This window comes from Eupeodes corollae, chromosome 3 (genome assembly GCF_945859685.1).
Source record: "Eupeodes corollae chromosome 3, idEupCoro1.1, whole genome shotgun sequence".
In the NCBI taxonomy this organism is placed as follows: Eukaryota; Metazoa; Arthropoda; class Insecta; order Diptera; family Syrphidae; genus Eupeodes; species Eupeodes corollae.
Genome location: NC_079149.1, coordinates 114494295 through 114510634, shown reverse-complemented (window position 1 = coordinate 114510634; position 16340 = coordinate 114494295). Strand labels below are relative to the sequence as shown.

The following is a 16340-nucleotide window of genomic DNA, read 5'->3' as shown; positions in this document are numbered from 1 at the left end:
GCAATCTAGCTAAATATCCATGAATTTTATTTTGGATTGTTATTTGACATAGAACATACAAGCTTAACTGGAAGGAATTGATAGGAAATATTTGACAGCTAGCCAATCAGAGACTTCAAACATGCCTTGCATTGAAATTTCTTATGTCATCTGAAGTTGTTTAATGTGACAGTTGTACATTTTACAGTGGAGGCGGTTAGTTGATTGTCGTAAAAGTCTAATGTTACTTTAGATTGTTCAACTGGGAGTCAGGGAGCTGTCTTCAAGAAATGCCATTTGGTTTTATTTTTAAGTTGACATTTAAATTGTATGTTTATGTTTGTGAACTTTTATCCAGATGCCTTTTATCTTCTATTTATAACAAATTAGTATTTTTTGGGGGTTCAGAAGGCTAAGTATTTCAACTAAAAATACGAATTGAAAACCCTTGATAAGAACCTTTATCAAAAAACATGTAAGCCTACACAAATTCCAAAAGCTTCTTTTTTTTAATGAAGTTACTGCCACACCCCTTTTTAATCCAAATAACTTTAAACAAAAAAACATGAACAAATTATTTAAACTATGTGTTTGTTAAGTAAAAACTTAGTTCATTTAGTAAACACATATCAGATTTATCTTATCATAATCAAACCCTATACACATACATTTTTTTTACTATAAAATCATAATAAACTTAATACATTTGTATGACAAAAAAAAGCTTTTGGAATAACAAAAAAATATTTGAAAACAAACGAAAAATAAAAATATTTGAATAACAAATTATTATTCAGGTTGATGAAATGATGATTAGAGACGGATTAGGGAGGGTTTAGGGGTATGTGAGTTAATTATGTTTAACATTGACATATTTACAGACTGATAATAAAAAGGTATATGTTGTCACATTGCAAGAACAAATATATTTAAGAACAAACAAAATCTTAAGCAAATTGACAATAAATTCATAATCTAGCTCTCTCACTTATCACGATTTTTTTTGTATTTTTTAATTTATAGATCCGCAATTTTAAAGTGAATTAAAAATAAATTAAAATGCAAACACAAATTATTACTGTTTGTTTGTCTTTTCTTTCATCTTTTTTTTTTTTAACTCAATCTTTTTCAGGTAAAATAGAATAATCAAAATAATATTCAAATTCTTTTTTCAATACATAAATTATATGGTGGTAAATTTATTTTTAAGATTTTTTGTTTAGGCTGGAGATAAGAAAATAACTGTCACGTTTTATTTGTTTAATTTGATTTTCTTTGTGTCATTGTTTTAAAACAGATTTCTAGACTTTGATAGCCTAATTAGCTTAAATAAATATTTAAAGATGCGGAAATAGAAAAATAATTTCATTTTTGACTTACCAGACATAAAATGCAATAGAATTGATGTAATGGGATACAATACTGGACTGAATGTTATATCAGGACAATCATATCCTAGAACATTTACAATTCGATCTGCCACTGCACGTCCAGTTCGAGTGAGATGGTATGGCAAACAGTGGGCGGAATCGACAAACGCTGGGAGCATTATTGGTTTCTCTGAGAGTTCTGTTGTACCAAATACCTAAAACAAAAAATAAAACAAATTTAAAATGATTAGTAAATTGCTTTTTTCAAAATTTCAAAAATTTTAAAATCGGAATGGATCTTATTTATAAACGGTATAATGTAATTTTTAAATAAAAATAAGTTGCTTCAAAACTAAAGTTTTAATAATGACGCAGTATTTTGAACGAAGCTAAATTTTCTAAAAACTGATTTTTTTTTCTTCTACATATTTTCGTGCTTCGATTAGTTCCATTGTCTAGAATGAGTAAATATTTGTTTCTAATTATTTCTTCTGACACACCTACTTTTCTCTTATTTGAACAGAAGTTCCCAAAACAAATATTGCCAAAATTTATAACTATTGTATTTTTTGCTAAAAACAAAAATGTCTGCAAAAACAAACATACGCATCAGAAAAATTCAAAAATATTTCGTTTCAAATCTGAATCTAAATTTAAGATTAAATTGAGCGACAAAAAAAAAACTTGACGTCAAACTGTCTCATTAAATAAGATTAAACACTTGAAATTATACGAGGTGTTATATATTATATGCATGGGATGACTTTATCGGAATAATAAAATTTATAATTCAATTTATTTAAACAGGCCACAAGTTGTGTATATGCGATAAACTAACTTTGGCTGAAAGTTATTTTCATTGAGGTATATAATTTAAAGAAATTTTACCCACTAAAGTGATCTGACTAGTTAAAAAAAAAATACAAGATTTCCAAGCTTAACTAATTCATATACTTCATTTTTTTATACACAACTTATTTGACTGTCCTTAAGATAGGAGCTTTGAATACAAACACAAGTAAAAAATTAAATTCCGCGTACATTTTTTTTTGTTTTTTAGAGGTATAGAACTTTTATTTGGTAACACTGTATTAACTAGCAGCCATTTTCTCCTACCAAGATTGAGGTTTGGTAACAGCTAATACCCGTGTTTTGTTGGGAAATCTATCCATAGTAAAGTAGGATTTTACACGAATAACAAAAATAACTAACGATAAAAGTTAGAGTAGAATCTCACTATGGATAGGTTTTTGACATTTATACGAGCCTCGAATGGATCTTAAGTGATTTCGTTCTCAAATGTTGGTACGATTGATATTGCATTTGTATCTCGATGGCTGTGTTCATGTGTGTTTTTCATTGCGGAAAAAACGAATCTATTACTGTTGATATTATTTAGTTTTGTTAGTGAAAATGGACTAACTGGGCTTATTTTGCAAGAAAAACAATAGAAAAGATATTTATGTTTTGCTATGTTTCCAAAACAAGTTTATCTCAGTTTAGAACTCAACTCGATTCAGGTATATAAAGAATTGAGGCGATTTTCAAGCTCGCTTCAACAACACATGTTAATGTAGTAGTCTACGAACAAACCCCCTTTTTGAAGTTTTTTATTATTATTTTGACGGATCTTCTTTCAGTTGTACCAATTTTAAAATACAATAATCTGGCCACTGCGGATCGTTTTGTTGGGAATTTCTCACTTTACTATATTTGAAATGCGAACAAAACGCACGTAATGTCACCTTTAATGTTCATGAATAGGCTTCAAAGAAGCAGCCGGTTGTCTATTGTTGGGGGTATATGTGAAGTCACTAGTCAACGCCGATGAGCCCAAAAACACTGAAAACTTGAAAAATTGAACTCCAAATTAGACATTATATCTTTCGAAATAAAATGATTTTTTTAAAATCAAATACAAAATTTGATGCATCGCAGACCTGGTATTCAATCATCAGCATAGTTTTTTTTTCAAAAAAGTTTCATTTCTTTTGACATTTCACAAGTTAAAACCACGCCATTACTAAAAATGGAAAGAAATAACTCGAAGTCTTGACCAGGTATGTTTTTGTAAAACTTTGGACTTCAAAACTAAACAAACGACGTTACTCAGTATATGTCAAAGACTTAGGTTTTTGGGCTTATTAAACTTTTCTCTTTACAATGAAATAAATACATACTCATTGGTTTCTCGTATAGAGCCCTAGTTTTTTTAATATCAAAATGAAACTTCTCTAAAATGAAAGTACGACAGCACTACTCATTAACAACCCGCACGAAATTTAAGGATTTAACTAGTTTTTTCGTTAAGTTATAAAATTATATTTCTTCTTAAAAAGCATTTACAGCATGGCTTAATTGTCGGATCTCATCAACTTTAAGTTATCCACCCACTACCACGCCTACTTTTATAATTCTTAAATTCGATTGGTACAAAATAAAAAATAAAGCTAAGGTGTTACTTGATTTAAAAAAAAAAACACGTTTTCTTTTATTAGACATTTTTTGTGCTAACTAAAACCTTTTAAGGTTAAAGATATACAATTATAGGTAAATAATTAATTAAGTTGCTATGGTCAAATTTTGACCAAAATAATTCAATCAATCACATCACATGGTGATATGTATATATATATTTTTTAACTGCGTTTAAGGTGTCATTTACCCATATAACCTATTGTTGTTAATAATTTTTAGCAAAGTAAGATACTAAGGGGTTTTGAAACGTATGTTTATTTTTAATGAAAGAATCTTTACTCTTGTTCTACAAATCGTTGGAACCTAAACAACACTAAGGTGTGATTATTAACTTTGTCGGTAGAATCAGACACAAATAATAAGACCAAATGTGTCAAATACAAGGAATTTTTCTAGTTTATCATTTTCAATAAAAGTCCTGAACGAAAAAATCAAACATTTAAAATTTTTAGATACATATTGGAAACTCATTTTTCTTTTTCATTGTACTAGGTCTTTAAATCAATTTAGTGGAATTTCAGCTAATGATCTATGGTGGAGCTTTTGTATTATACCTCATTTATACGGATTATTAAAATGAACTTGAAAAAAAAAGTTTCATTTCAAAAAGTTCGTTATTTGAGCATTCGTCGAATTTTAAGCTGTCATCTTTTGATACGCCATTACTAAAAATGGAAAGAAATAACTCGAAGTCTTGACCAGGTATGTTGATTTCTTGTAAAACTTTGGACTTCCAAACTAAACAAACGACGTTACTCAGTATATTTCAAAGACTTAGGTTTTTGGGCTTATTACAATGAAATAAATACATACTCATTGGTTTCTCGTACAGAGCCCTAGTTTTTTTAAAATCAAAATGAAACTTCTCTAAAATGAAAGTACGACAGCACTACTCATTGACAACACGCACGAAATTTAGGGATTGAGCTAGTTTTTTCGTTAAGTTATAAAATTGTATTTCTTCTAAAAAAGCATTTACAGTATGGCTTAATTGTCGGATCTCATCAACTTTAAGTTATCCGCCTACTACCACGCCTACTTTTATAATTCTTAAATTCGATTGGTACAAAATAAAAAATAAAGCTAGGGTGTTACTTGATTTAAAAAAAAACACGTTTTCTTTTATAAGACATTTTATGTGCTAACTAAAACCTTTTAAGGTTAAAGATATACAATTATAGGTAAATAATTAATTAAGTTGCTATGGTCAAATTTTGACCAAAATAATTCAATCAATCACATCACATTGTGATATGTATATATATATTTTTTAACTGCGTTTAAGGTGTCATTTACAAATATAACCTATTGTTGTTAATAATTTTTAGCAAAGTAAGATACTAAGGGGTTTTGAAACGTATGTTTATTTTTAATGAAAGAATCTTTACTCTTGTTCTACAAATCGTTGGAACCTAAACAACACTAAGGTGTGATTATTAACTTTGTCGGTAGAATCAGATACAAATAATAAGACCAAATGTGTCAAATACAAGGAATTTTTCTAGTTTATCATTTTCAATAAAAGTCCTGAACGAAAAAATCAAACATTTAAAATTTTTAGATACATATTGGAAACTCATTTTTCTTTTTCATTGTACTAGGTCTTTAAATCAATTTAGTGGAATTTCAGCTAATGATCTATGGTGGAGCTTTTGTATTATACCTCATTTATACGGATTATTAAAATGAACTTGAAATTTAGTTAATTTATTTAAAATATCACTATCATTGAAAATTGTTCCAAAATTTTCAATTCATAAATAAAATTATCACTTTGATATTCTTACCTGATGTACCATTTCCCAATAGAAACCATCAAGCATATTCTGCTTCGTTTGATGCTGTGCACATAACGCCGGCCATAGCTGAGACCGTATCGGTGAATTAATAGGCCAGGCATTTTCTCGAAGTATACTTTTAACTTCACGTTTTTTCCCTTGCAGAATTAATGGTTGAATCTCAGCAAAACATTTAAGCAATGGTTCTTTTCCTATAAGAAACAAGAAATAAGAAACAAACTTAATTAATATCTATTTGATTCTAAGCAAATAAATAAGAACAAAACAAATAAATACACATAAAGTTATGTAAAACAATAATACAAAAATTTAAATTGTATTTACATTATAAACATTTTTAATTCTACAAAAATTATAAACTTCTAAATGAAAAGAAAAATGTTGTACACACTTAATTAATTGAATTGACACAAATTATAAAACATTTTGTTTATCATTTTTGTTTTTTTTTTTTTGATAATAATCTTAACTTTATTTACATTCCATAATACATCTAATAAATTAAACTCTAAGCTCTTTTTATTATCCACAGTATAAAATGAAAGGGAAAGGCATTAACAAATCATTTGTTAGAATGTTGTAATTTGTTTGAGTTTTTCTTTCTTTTTTTTTTAAACTGCTTTAAAGTTAAAATTTTGTATGAGTACACGGACACTCATGTTGACTAAGAATTTATTTTTCCACATTTGAAGATGAACAAATTTTGATTTATTGTTGGTCAATATAATGTTGACATTTCGTGATAAATAATAACAAAATGACACATATCTAGTTGTATGCAAGATAAGTATTTGAAGATTGATAAGAAAAAATACATACTTTTTTTTTTAAATAATTGTAGTATGTTTGTTTTGTTTAAAGTGTTTCAGAACTAAATAAAAGAGTTTTTGAGTGATTCTTGAATTTTTTCTAGAAAACAATGGTAAATGTGTTCCGTCGTAAAGAAAAAAGCGAGACCTATTTAAGTTGAGAGTTATAACGACCAATACTGGGTTTTTTCTTGACTTCAAAAACAGTATAACTATAGAGTTTTCCAATAAGAAATTTAATTTTGAAATTAAAAAGAAAAAAACATTTTTACAGAGATAGATGACTGCATGTTATTAGCTAGAGAAATAGTGAGCCAAATCGTAGCATCAAATGTAACAATCCCACTTTTGAGATGAAAGTGGACCTAATCACTAGAGATTATTTTTCTATTAAATTACGTATCATTTTGATGCACTTGAAGTATTCTAACAACGGCTTTACATATCCCCACAAAAAATAGTAAATCAGTTTTAAATCGCCCGATATTGGAGGCCACATCAAGGCTCTATAACGTGGGACTATGCGGATACAAAACGTTTTCTTCAAAATATTAACTGTCGCACGAGTTCTGTGATATATTGCGCTGTCTTGTTGCAACCACAGCTTCTGAACATTATGGTTTTGCAAGTGATTAACACAAAAGTCAGTACTCATGGTTCCATAGCGGTCACTATTGACTGTAACGTTTTGGCCAGTATCAGGTGTAAAGAAGTAGGCACCGATTTTTCCACTTATTTATAAACCACACCAAATGGTCAGTTTTTTAGTGAAAAGAGTGTCAAATAAATAAATACCATCGCACTAAATGCTGCAGTATTGACGTTTACATTAAAGTAAAAGTGAGCTTCATCGCTAAAATCGCTTATGAAAATTGGGATCAACAGAAATCTGATTTGCTTTGTCCATTCAACGAACATACACTTTGCTAGGTGAAACCTATAAGAACAGCTGACAAAATTGCCGCCAGTTGAAAAAGTCTTGCCAACTTTAATTCTATTTCTCTAAAAAACCGTTGATTATTACGTCTCTAAATTGTCCCATAAATTGCACAATTGCCCACGGAGAAAATGTTAAAAGACGACACAAAAGTTCCTTAGTTTTTAGAACTTCAAAATATATATTCACCATTTTTGTGGTGAGTTTTAACAATTGTTAAGTGATGGCTTTTTACTTGTAAAAAATGACAGTCCTAACAGTGGCAGCTGTTGTTTAAGTGGCGGACTATTTAAATTTGGTTATCCAATTATTTTTCTGTAATACATTTTTGAATTGATCAGAAAATCAAAATTGTTGAAACGTCAAAGTGACACAAAAATAAAAAAAAAAACGATTTTTGAATTGGAATGTTCGTGGTCTACGGACATTTTGAAGTATCATAAGAATAATTTATTCATTTATTTTTTTACTTTCTAAAGTAAATTTTAGAGTAGAACATTATTAAAGTCTTACTAGCTTTGAAGGAATCAGATCTTAGTTTCTAGCAAGAGCTATTTCTGAAAAACCAACAGTTTGTGGTTGTGACTGCTCAGAAATCATATAATTCAAGATTACCCTGACATGACATATTTGAATTGACTGATATACTTTTTTTTAAATAGTTTTTTTCACTAAAAAGTGATTCTGAAATAAATAGGGAATTTTTTCGAAAAAAAAAACAAACAATAGAAAGTTTTTATTTTGAGCGAATTTAATTAAGCTTCACAAAGACAGTGTTTATGCAGACAAACGTTTAACACTTCAGCATCGAGTTATGGCTGAGATACCGCCCAATATGTGTGGTGGAAAATTGCCTTTAAAAGAATCGATGCTTCCAACAATTCACGTGGTGGTCATATAAATGTCAACATTCGAACTTTATAATAAAATATAAATATCATGACAAAAAAAATATCTTAAATGTATTTTATTTAAGCTTACTTTTTAAATCACAAAATGGATAACCCTGCACTTTAAAGTTTCGCTTCCATCAGAATAAAAATAATTAAATTCAAAAAATAAAACATAAGCACTTATTTCCGGTCTATTCATACCGACTGAATCTAGCAATTATCAATTGCTACTAGATGAAATAAATGGAAGAAGAATAATAAATGTGTTTTTTATTCTCTGGAGCTTGGAATTGTAAGAAAGCTCCCGATCTAAAAATGAATAATTAAAAAAAAAATAAGGATACACCAATGATGACGACCAAACAATGCTAAAAAAGATGTCTATACAAATAATTGAAACATTTTTTTAGGTTAAATTAAACTTCTTGAAAGTTATGCTATGGAAATTTTATATTATGTCAGGATTAAATTTATTTATTGATAAACTTAAATAAATTCGTTTAAAAATAACACAAAATAAAACACAGCATATTGTATGCAATGCATGTTGAAAAATATAAATAAAATTAAATTGCAAATAATTGGACTAAATTTATTTTCTCATCATATTCTACACGATAAACTTTATGTCATCAAGTCGTATTTATGCATATTCTTAAGAATTTGATCAGCTTATTGTTTGCCACTTTAAGGGGTAAGCTGATGATGGAGAAGGGGGTGGGAGGGTTGAGAGGTTGTGCAAAATGTATTCTTAAATCCATTTGACCCCTGTCAAATAAATGCATCTTTTTATTATTTTATTTTATAAAATGATACAAACAACAAACTAAAAGTTGAACTTTTTTTTTCTCAGAAAAGTGAGTTAATTTTTGATCTTTCTTTTTTTGTCATTTTTATTCAAACAGGAAAATATTTGATTGAGTTGAAATTAATTTCTTTTATTTGATTTAAGTTAAATCTTCGAATTAAAAGGTCAAACATATTATTTTCAATATACGTTTGAGCTTAAGCAAAGATAAAGGGACCGCGATTCATTCATCAATTGGTTTGTTTTATGTTAACTTTTTTTTTTTAATTCACATAATTATAAAAGGGTTAATCTTTAAAGGCACTAAAGCACTGACAACATTTTTTTAAAGAAATTATTGAATTTGGAATGTATAAAATATTTACGAATATAAGAAACACTCATATAGTGTCATTCGTTTCATGATTTCAAGTTTTTTTCAAGTGGCATTTGACACCTGTCAAACGCAGCTTTTATTTCAAGTGTCATAATATTAATACAATGTTTGTCATTTGAAAAAATTGTTAAAATTAGTAAAATTTACTAAAAAAGTGGTGATTCAAACACAGATTTTTGCGCATTACACGACGGTTATAGTTATGGTTAAAAATCAAACGACTCCGAAATCGGCTAAATTCTCAAATAATTTGAAGAGAGTAAGGCGTTTCTGATGTTGTAAGGTTTGTGCATCATCGACATACATGCTCAGAGCTGATGATCTGAATTCATCAAATTTTATTTCGAAGATCATGACATGAACGATATTTGCCTTCAACAAGACGGGCGGTAAACAAGCCACAAAAACCGACTAATTATGTATTTATTGAGTAAGAAGATTTTTGGTCGCGTCAATTTTCAACTAAAATATTTTTCTGTGGGGATATGCAAAAGAGCAGGCTTACGAGTTTGGATTACCGCCCGAACTCTAGAAACATTAAAAACCAACATTACTGAAGTTATGGCCGAAATATTGCCAGAAATAGTCAAAAACTTGCTTAAAACAAGAATCACAAACTGAAAATCTACTGAAGGCGGGCATTTAAATGATATTTTTTTTTCAAACTTTATTATAGAAAATAAAATGTCCATCAATAATGTATCGCTGTGTTTTATTAAACTCTTTTTGTATACCGTGGCAAGATTGTTAATTCGTTGGACTGTCATGCCAGAGGTCTGCCTGTGTCATCTAATTTTTTTTATTGGTACTGCGAGGAAAATTCTTGTCATGAAAAGTGCTTTCGGAAATTATCCGTTCGTATTTGGCTTTAAACTGTAGGTCCTCTTTATCCCTGATAACGTTACTCGCACACAGGAATGGTTGAGAGTTGTAAGTCACTAGGCCCTAGTGCTTCATGGACTGTTGCGCCCCCAATTTATTTATTTAATAAGTTTTTCTTTCGAAACCCAAAAATTAATGCATAAGAAAAAGTCGTTTTTCAGAACCAAAATCAAAAACATAATAACTTTTCTGCGATTTTAAATTTTTTTTGAATGCGTGATGTTGCACTTTTGAATTCTTAAATAATCCTTTTTCTTCGAGGTTGTTAATGTATGTTTCACTCGCCATACTTCAAAATTGTTTAAACCATTTAAAAAACAATTCTTAATATTTTACATTGTGAAAAAACAACATTTCTGCATTCAATAAATCTTCCAAAAAGTATTTCTTTAGAAGTGACATTTTAGGAGTTATGTTTTTAAAATAAGGTTTTTTTTTTTTAAATTCTAATACTTGACTTTTAAATTGAATAAAGTTCCCTTTCCCATCAACCAGAAAAATTAATCTTATCAAAACACAAACACTCAAACGTAAATATCAAATTTGACTGAATAAATCATCCTAATTGCGATTAAAATAAATCAGAACTTTTATTTTGATGTTGTTTCGAATGTCACATGGTTTACAATTTGAATATAATTTATTTATCATCGTGATAACTTAAGTTATCGATTGGTAATTAATTTTTAATTTGTATTTTTTTTTACTAAAATCTAAGTCAATAAATAAAACATCAATTTGCACTTGCTAATCTATTTATAACAAAGTGTGAAAAAGTTATTTTTTAAATGTGTAGTATGGACATACTCGTACATATGAACATTTATATATGAATTAAATTGCTTGTGACCCAGAATTGAAGTCAATTATTTAGTTTTCTAATTCAAAGCAATAGCAATGAATTTTATATGTAAACTTTTCTTTTCTTTTTAATGACTGAAAGACTGACTGAAGTTCGAGATATACTGAATATTTAATTCTTAAGACTTCATTTGTATGTTAATCATTTAATTGGTACTTAGTAACTTGTTTAGTATATTTTTTTTTGACAGGCGAAAACAAAAAGTTATTATAATTAAAGGTGCTTTCGACTAACATATTTAATTGAAGCTTGCAGAAAACATACATTTTTACTTTGCATAATAACATTCGAAAATTTATAGGAGAGTGTAGGGAGTTAACTTCCATAAAAACTGACTCGTGAAATATGTTGAAACTTGAAACATTTTGTTTTAATTTATTTTTTTGGGAAATTGCCTTTTGTCTTTTAAAAAACAAACAAAGCTTTCATTTCATAATTAAAAACAAAAAAAATCTGTTAATTAGTGAAAGTTGTTTTTGACTCCTAAATGTACTTCATTTAATTTATAAAATGTTGCATTAGATTGTATTTATTTAAGGTCTTTTATCAATGTTTTAGTATTTAAAAATATGTTTTTGTCTACGATTTTTTTTAAAATAGATAGAAATACATTTCAAAAAGAATGGCGAATAAAATTATTGTGAAAATCTTATAACGTATAAGATTTGTTTGAAATTTTAATTTTAAAAGTTTAAGAAAAAGCAAAAAGGTCTAGCTGAAAAAGTTAACCAGGCGAACCGAATCTATGTCACTGCGTCAGCAAAAATAAGTTTTATTATCTGCCACAGAAACCAAAGAACACTTTTCGAAAGGACTTCTAGCTTCAATTGAAATCTTATCTTATATTGCTTTATGGTTTCAAAAACTGTTGGATGTAATGTTTATACGTTTTAGAGTTCTTTTGTTTTGGTACAGAACTCAATTTTAGCTTAAATTTCAAATTTTTCAACCTAATTTGTATATTTTTCAATGAACTCATTTCAAAAACTTCATATTATAATCTTATTTATACGATAAATTCGTTATGAATACAAAAAATTACTATTTTAACGCTATGAATTTTTCTATTAAAGAACGTTTCAACATACAGCTTCAGTTCTTTTAAAATTATGGGTTGAGAGCCTAAAAACTAATGAGATTTTTTTGGCATGGAACTAATAAATAAATTGGAAATGCTGAAACGGAATATTGGAAAATCACCACGAATTTTATTGAAAAAAAAAACATACACAACATATCTTCAAAAATCGTAATAAAAGTTTTTTTTCGAATTCGTCAAAGCCCTGACGTGGTAGACTGATTTTGAATTAGAATTCAAATTAAGACCATCAAATATTTTAGGAAAAGTATAACTTCAATACCATTTACAAAAATCTTGTTGACCAGTGAATCAGTCTTTATAGCTTGAAGATTGAAGAAGATAAAGTACAAAAATTGACAATTACTATATTTTATTATTATAAATTATATTTTTAAATTAGAATGGGCACTTTGGGCTACCTATTTTCCACAATTAAAATAAACATGGTTTCCCCTAAAGGATGGTTCAAACTAAATATGGTGATAGGTAACGATTTTTGAGTAATGACATTTTGAAAAAAAAAACAGCTTTTTTTAGTCGGGTTTTTAGTCACCCTAGGCACAAATGATTCCTGTTTTATAATGTTTTTTAGCAGTTTAAATTTTAATTCCTCGCAAGAGGCAGTACCCGTCAAAAAAAAACTTTAGATGGCACACGACGGGGATCGAACCCAATCAATTCTTGAAACATTCAATTTTTAGTAAACGAAATTTAAAAGGTGTTCATGATTGAAATTGGAAATAAACTGATTTTAAATGTTTACTGCTTCTGGAACAAATTTACACATTGTGCATCATTGACAATCATTTTTCCACCAGTTTAAAACCCAATTTAATTTTTTGGAACATTTGTTTACATACAAACTTTTTTTACGTCAATTTATTTTTACACAACGGAACAGTGTGTTGTGTACCTAACCTATCTACTTATTTTATGTATATTTCTACTATAAACCTCCCCATCTTATTTTCAAAAGGTAAAACCATAAGAAAACATTAAATATACAAACAACACATTTTGCCAAAACAAAAATTTTTAAAAACGTGCATCTGGAAGAGTTCATCCTTGTACAGAAAAAGCTAATATACAAATTGATGATAATGACAAAGAATAATAAACATTCATACAGATCACATGCTTCCATCCCGCATATGCAAATGTTTATGAATATATTTTTTGTTTTTTAAGAAATGACGCTTTTGAACTTTTTCTTTTTAATTTTTTGTTTTTGAAAGAAGCTATCCATCTCTCTACTTCAGGTAGGTAAACAGAAGCTGAAAATAAGACCTTCAAGAAAATGTATATCAAGGACAAAAATTGTTACAATTTGGTAAATACACATAGTATATATAATTATCGATGATGATTGATGAGAAGCTTTCTGTTTTATCAATTTTTGAAGGTATATTTTCAATCATTTTGTATTTTTGGTGTGCTGTTGTTAGCTAAAGGTTTATCAAGAAGACATAAAATATTGACGAATTACTTGTTTCAAGTAAAAAACAATCGTTGAGGTACTGCGAAACCAACAAAAGAAGCAACTTAAACGATGAAGTTGTGCTCTAAACCAAATGAGATTATTTATTCTTTATATTAAAACTTTAAAACATGGAACGAATTTAATTTTGTTTACCCTCTTATTTCCAAGAGTTGACAACTTGGATGTCAAAGCAGAATGACATTTGACGCCATTTGCAAACATTAAGGCATGTTCACATTCAAACATTAATCCGCCATTTTTTACTGCCAACAAGTATTTCATTTTTTTTGTAAATTCACGAATTATTTTAAATTTCTATTTTTGTGCTATTTATTTTAAAAAAAACACGAATTTTTAGAAAGATTCACATACTGTCAACAAACGTGTGAACTTTATTTGAATGTTTATATTGTAGTTATATTAAAATTGCCCGCTTAAAATAGAATTTGAACAATAACATACATAGAAGTCTTTCCATAATTCAAATAATTGATCGTATATAGTACTAAGTGGAGAAAGGTCATTTTATATTACAATGACGCGCAATGGGTTTTCCCCAAGGCACAAGTTTATATTACTCCAAAAGAAAATTAAATTTCTATGACAAACACAAGAAAACAGAAACCCTTTCCATCATCAGCTGGATTTTTATTATTTAATTGTTATCCATAAAATTCTATTTTTGATTCACTTTCATCAAAAATCAATTTGACTGACTGTGAATTGGATGGGTGTGTACTACTGTGTATCTTTATTATAAGATATGACGTGAATATGTACTTAAAACAAACTATCGAAATAAAAGTGAATAGATACTCGTGTATATCATTATATGCACGCACATAAAAAAAGTTCATATTGATTAGCCGCATTTTATAAAGCCACCGGTTGAAGTTCTTACAATTAAATGAAAAGCAAAAAAAAACACAAGTTCAATTAAGTGAGTTTTTATAGGTTTGATGGAATTGGTCTTAAAATGTTTAATACTACAATTTTAATCAAACTCAACCTACAAGTTTGAATTAAAAAAAAAACTATTTGTGTAAAAAGAATTATTTATACAGAATAATAAAAACTTACAAGTCAGTTATTTTAAAACGGTTGTGTTTATGACAAAAATCTTAATATACTTTTTATAGGAAAATTCTTAAGCTAAAAATTGTCTTGCGAATTTTTTTCTGTAAATGTGACCGATACGAAGATATTCTTGAAAACAGTTCTTGGGGGCTTTTGACCCCCTTGTTAGTTTGTTAGCAATAGTTTTGTGTATTAATTTGTTGGAAGTTTTATACAGGTCCAACCGTTTGTTCTGTTCTGCATATCAAATATTTCTTTATATTGAAAGTTCAATGTGTTTTTATGAATGCAAGACTCGTCCTTTTTTCAGAGGTAAGTATTCATAAAGTTAAAAAAAGAATATAATTTTTCAGATTATGAAAAAAATGTTTGCATTGCATACTTTATCTTATCTGAATGATCGTAACTGAGTCAAATTGAAAATATTGGTATATGTTTACAAAAAGTACCCAAAGGTGCAAACAATTGTATGATAAACAACGGTAAGAGAAAAAAAAAATCTTAGTAAATTTAATATCGTATCTATAGGATAGCATACATTATAAAATTTTCGATACGAACCTGAAATAGTTATCATCTCTACTGGGATGATGATGAATTAAAATTGTTTGATGGAATATATATATACAATTTGTGTTTACGCAATTTTTGAAGAAATAACACGAATTCTTTTCTATCGGTGAAAAAACGTAAAAAGTAAAATATATCTTATCGTTCCTATTTTGACATAAAGTCGGATTTAATTGATTTAATAGACGCTATCCTAACAGTCTATACATATCCAGCTTTTTGATTGACCGGAATAGTGCTATAAAGATATAGACCCAGACTGATAAATCGATCCTTCTTCAATGGTCTTTTTTTTTTTGTTCAGTAAAATCAGTCAGGTGAATTTATTTATAAGAAACTTAAACAGCGTACGAATTTTTTATTTAAATACAAAAATCACTAACGCGCACTACATTTTTTTAAAATTCAAGTCATGTTTTAAATAGTAATTCTTTGGGATACGCGACTTGATTTAAAATGATAGTATGGTCAATTTGTTTTTCGCGAAATAAGTATTTTTGCATCTTTTATATATTGATATTGATTTAGCCTTGACAATCATTTTATTTATCAAGATTAGGTTTGGGATATTTTGACTTCATCCAAAAAAATAAAATAGGTTCTAATATCACTCAGTATCTTTGTGAAAAGTTCTTTTTCACCAACAATATCGAATATGAAGACACAATAAAGACACGTAAGGTCAATGCATAAAAAAGTTCTTATTTTAAAAGCAGGTGCAAACCTAAAAGACAATTGTTACAGTTCACTTTGTTGAGGAATCTAAAGAATTCCCCATTTCTTAGGGAAAAAAGAAGAATCATTTATACAGAGGGTCTTAAGGAGAAAATAGAAATCATACAGCTTTCTTAAGGTTCCCATGAAAATCTATATTCCAGCCTCTGAGGGAAAACATTGTTCCAAAAATTGTAATGAAAATAAAATTTAAACTATTGGATT

At 28.1% G+C, this 16340-nt stretch overlaps 1 protein-coding gene across 18 annotated transcripts in view; it reads right to left on the bottom strand.

Moving 5' to 3' along the window:
- The window catches only part of LOC129951491 (GTPase-activating protein skywalker), a 130642-nt gene that overhangs the window by 15520 nt on the left and 98782 nt on the right, over positions 1-16340 (bottom strand). For all 18 annotated transcript variants that reach the window (XM_056063660.1, XM_056063659.1, XM_056063668.1 and 15 more), the window contains 2 exons: positions 5615-5817; positions 1360-1564 (listed from right to left, as the gene is read on the bottom strand). In XM_056063660.1, coding sequence (XP_055919635.1) covers positions 1360-1564; positions 5615-5817 — 408 coding nt within the window. The remainder of the gene's footprint in view (positions 1-1359; positions 1565-5614; positions 5818-16340) is intronic.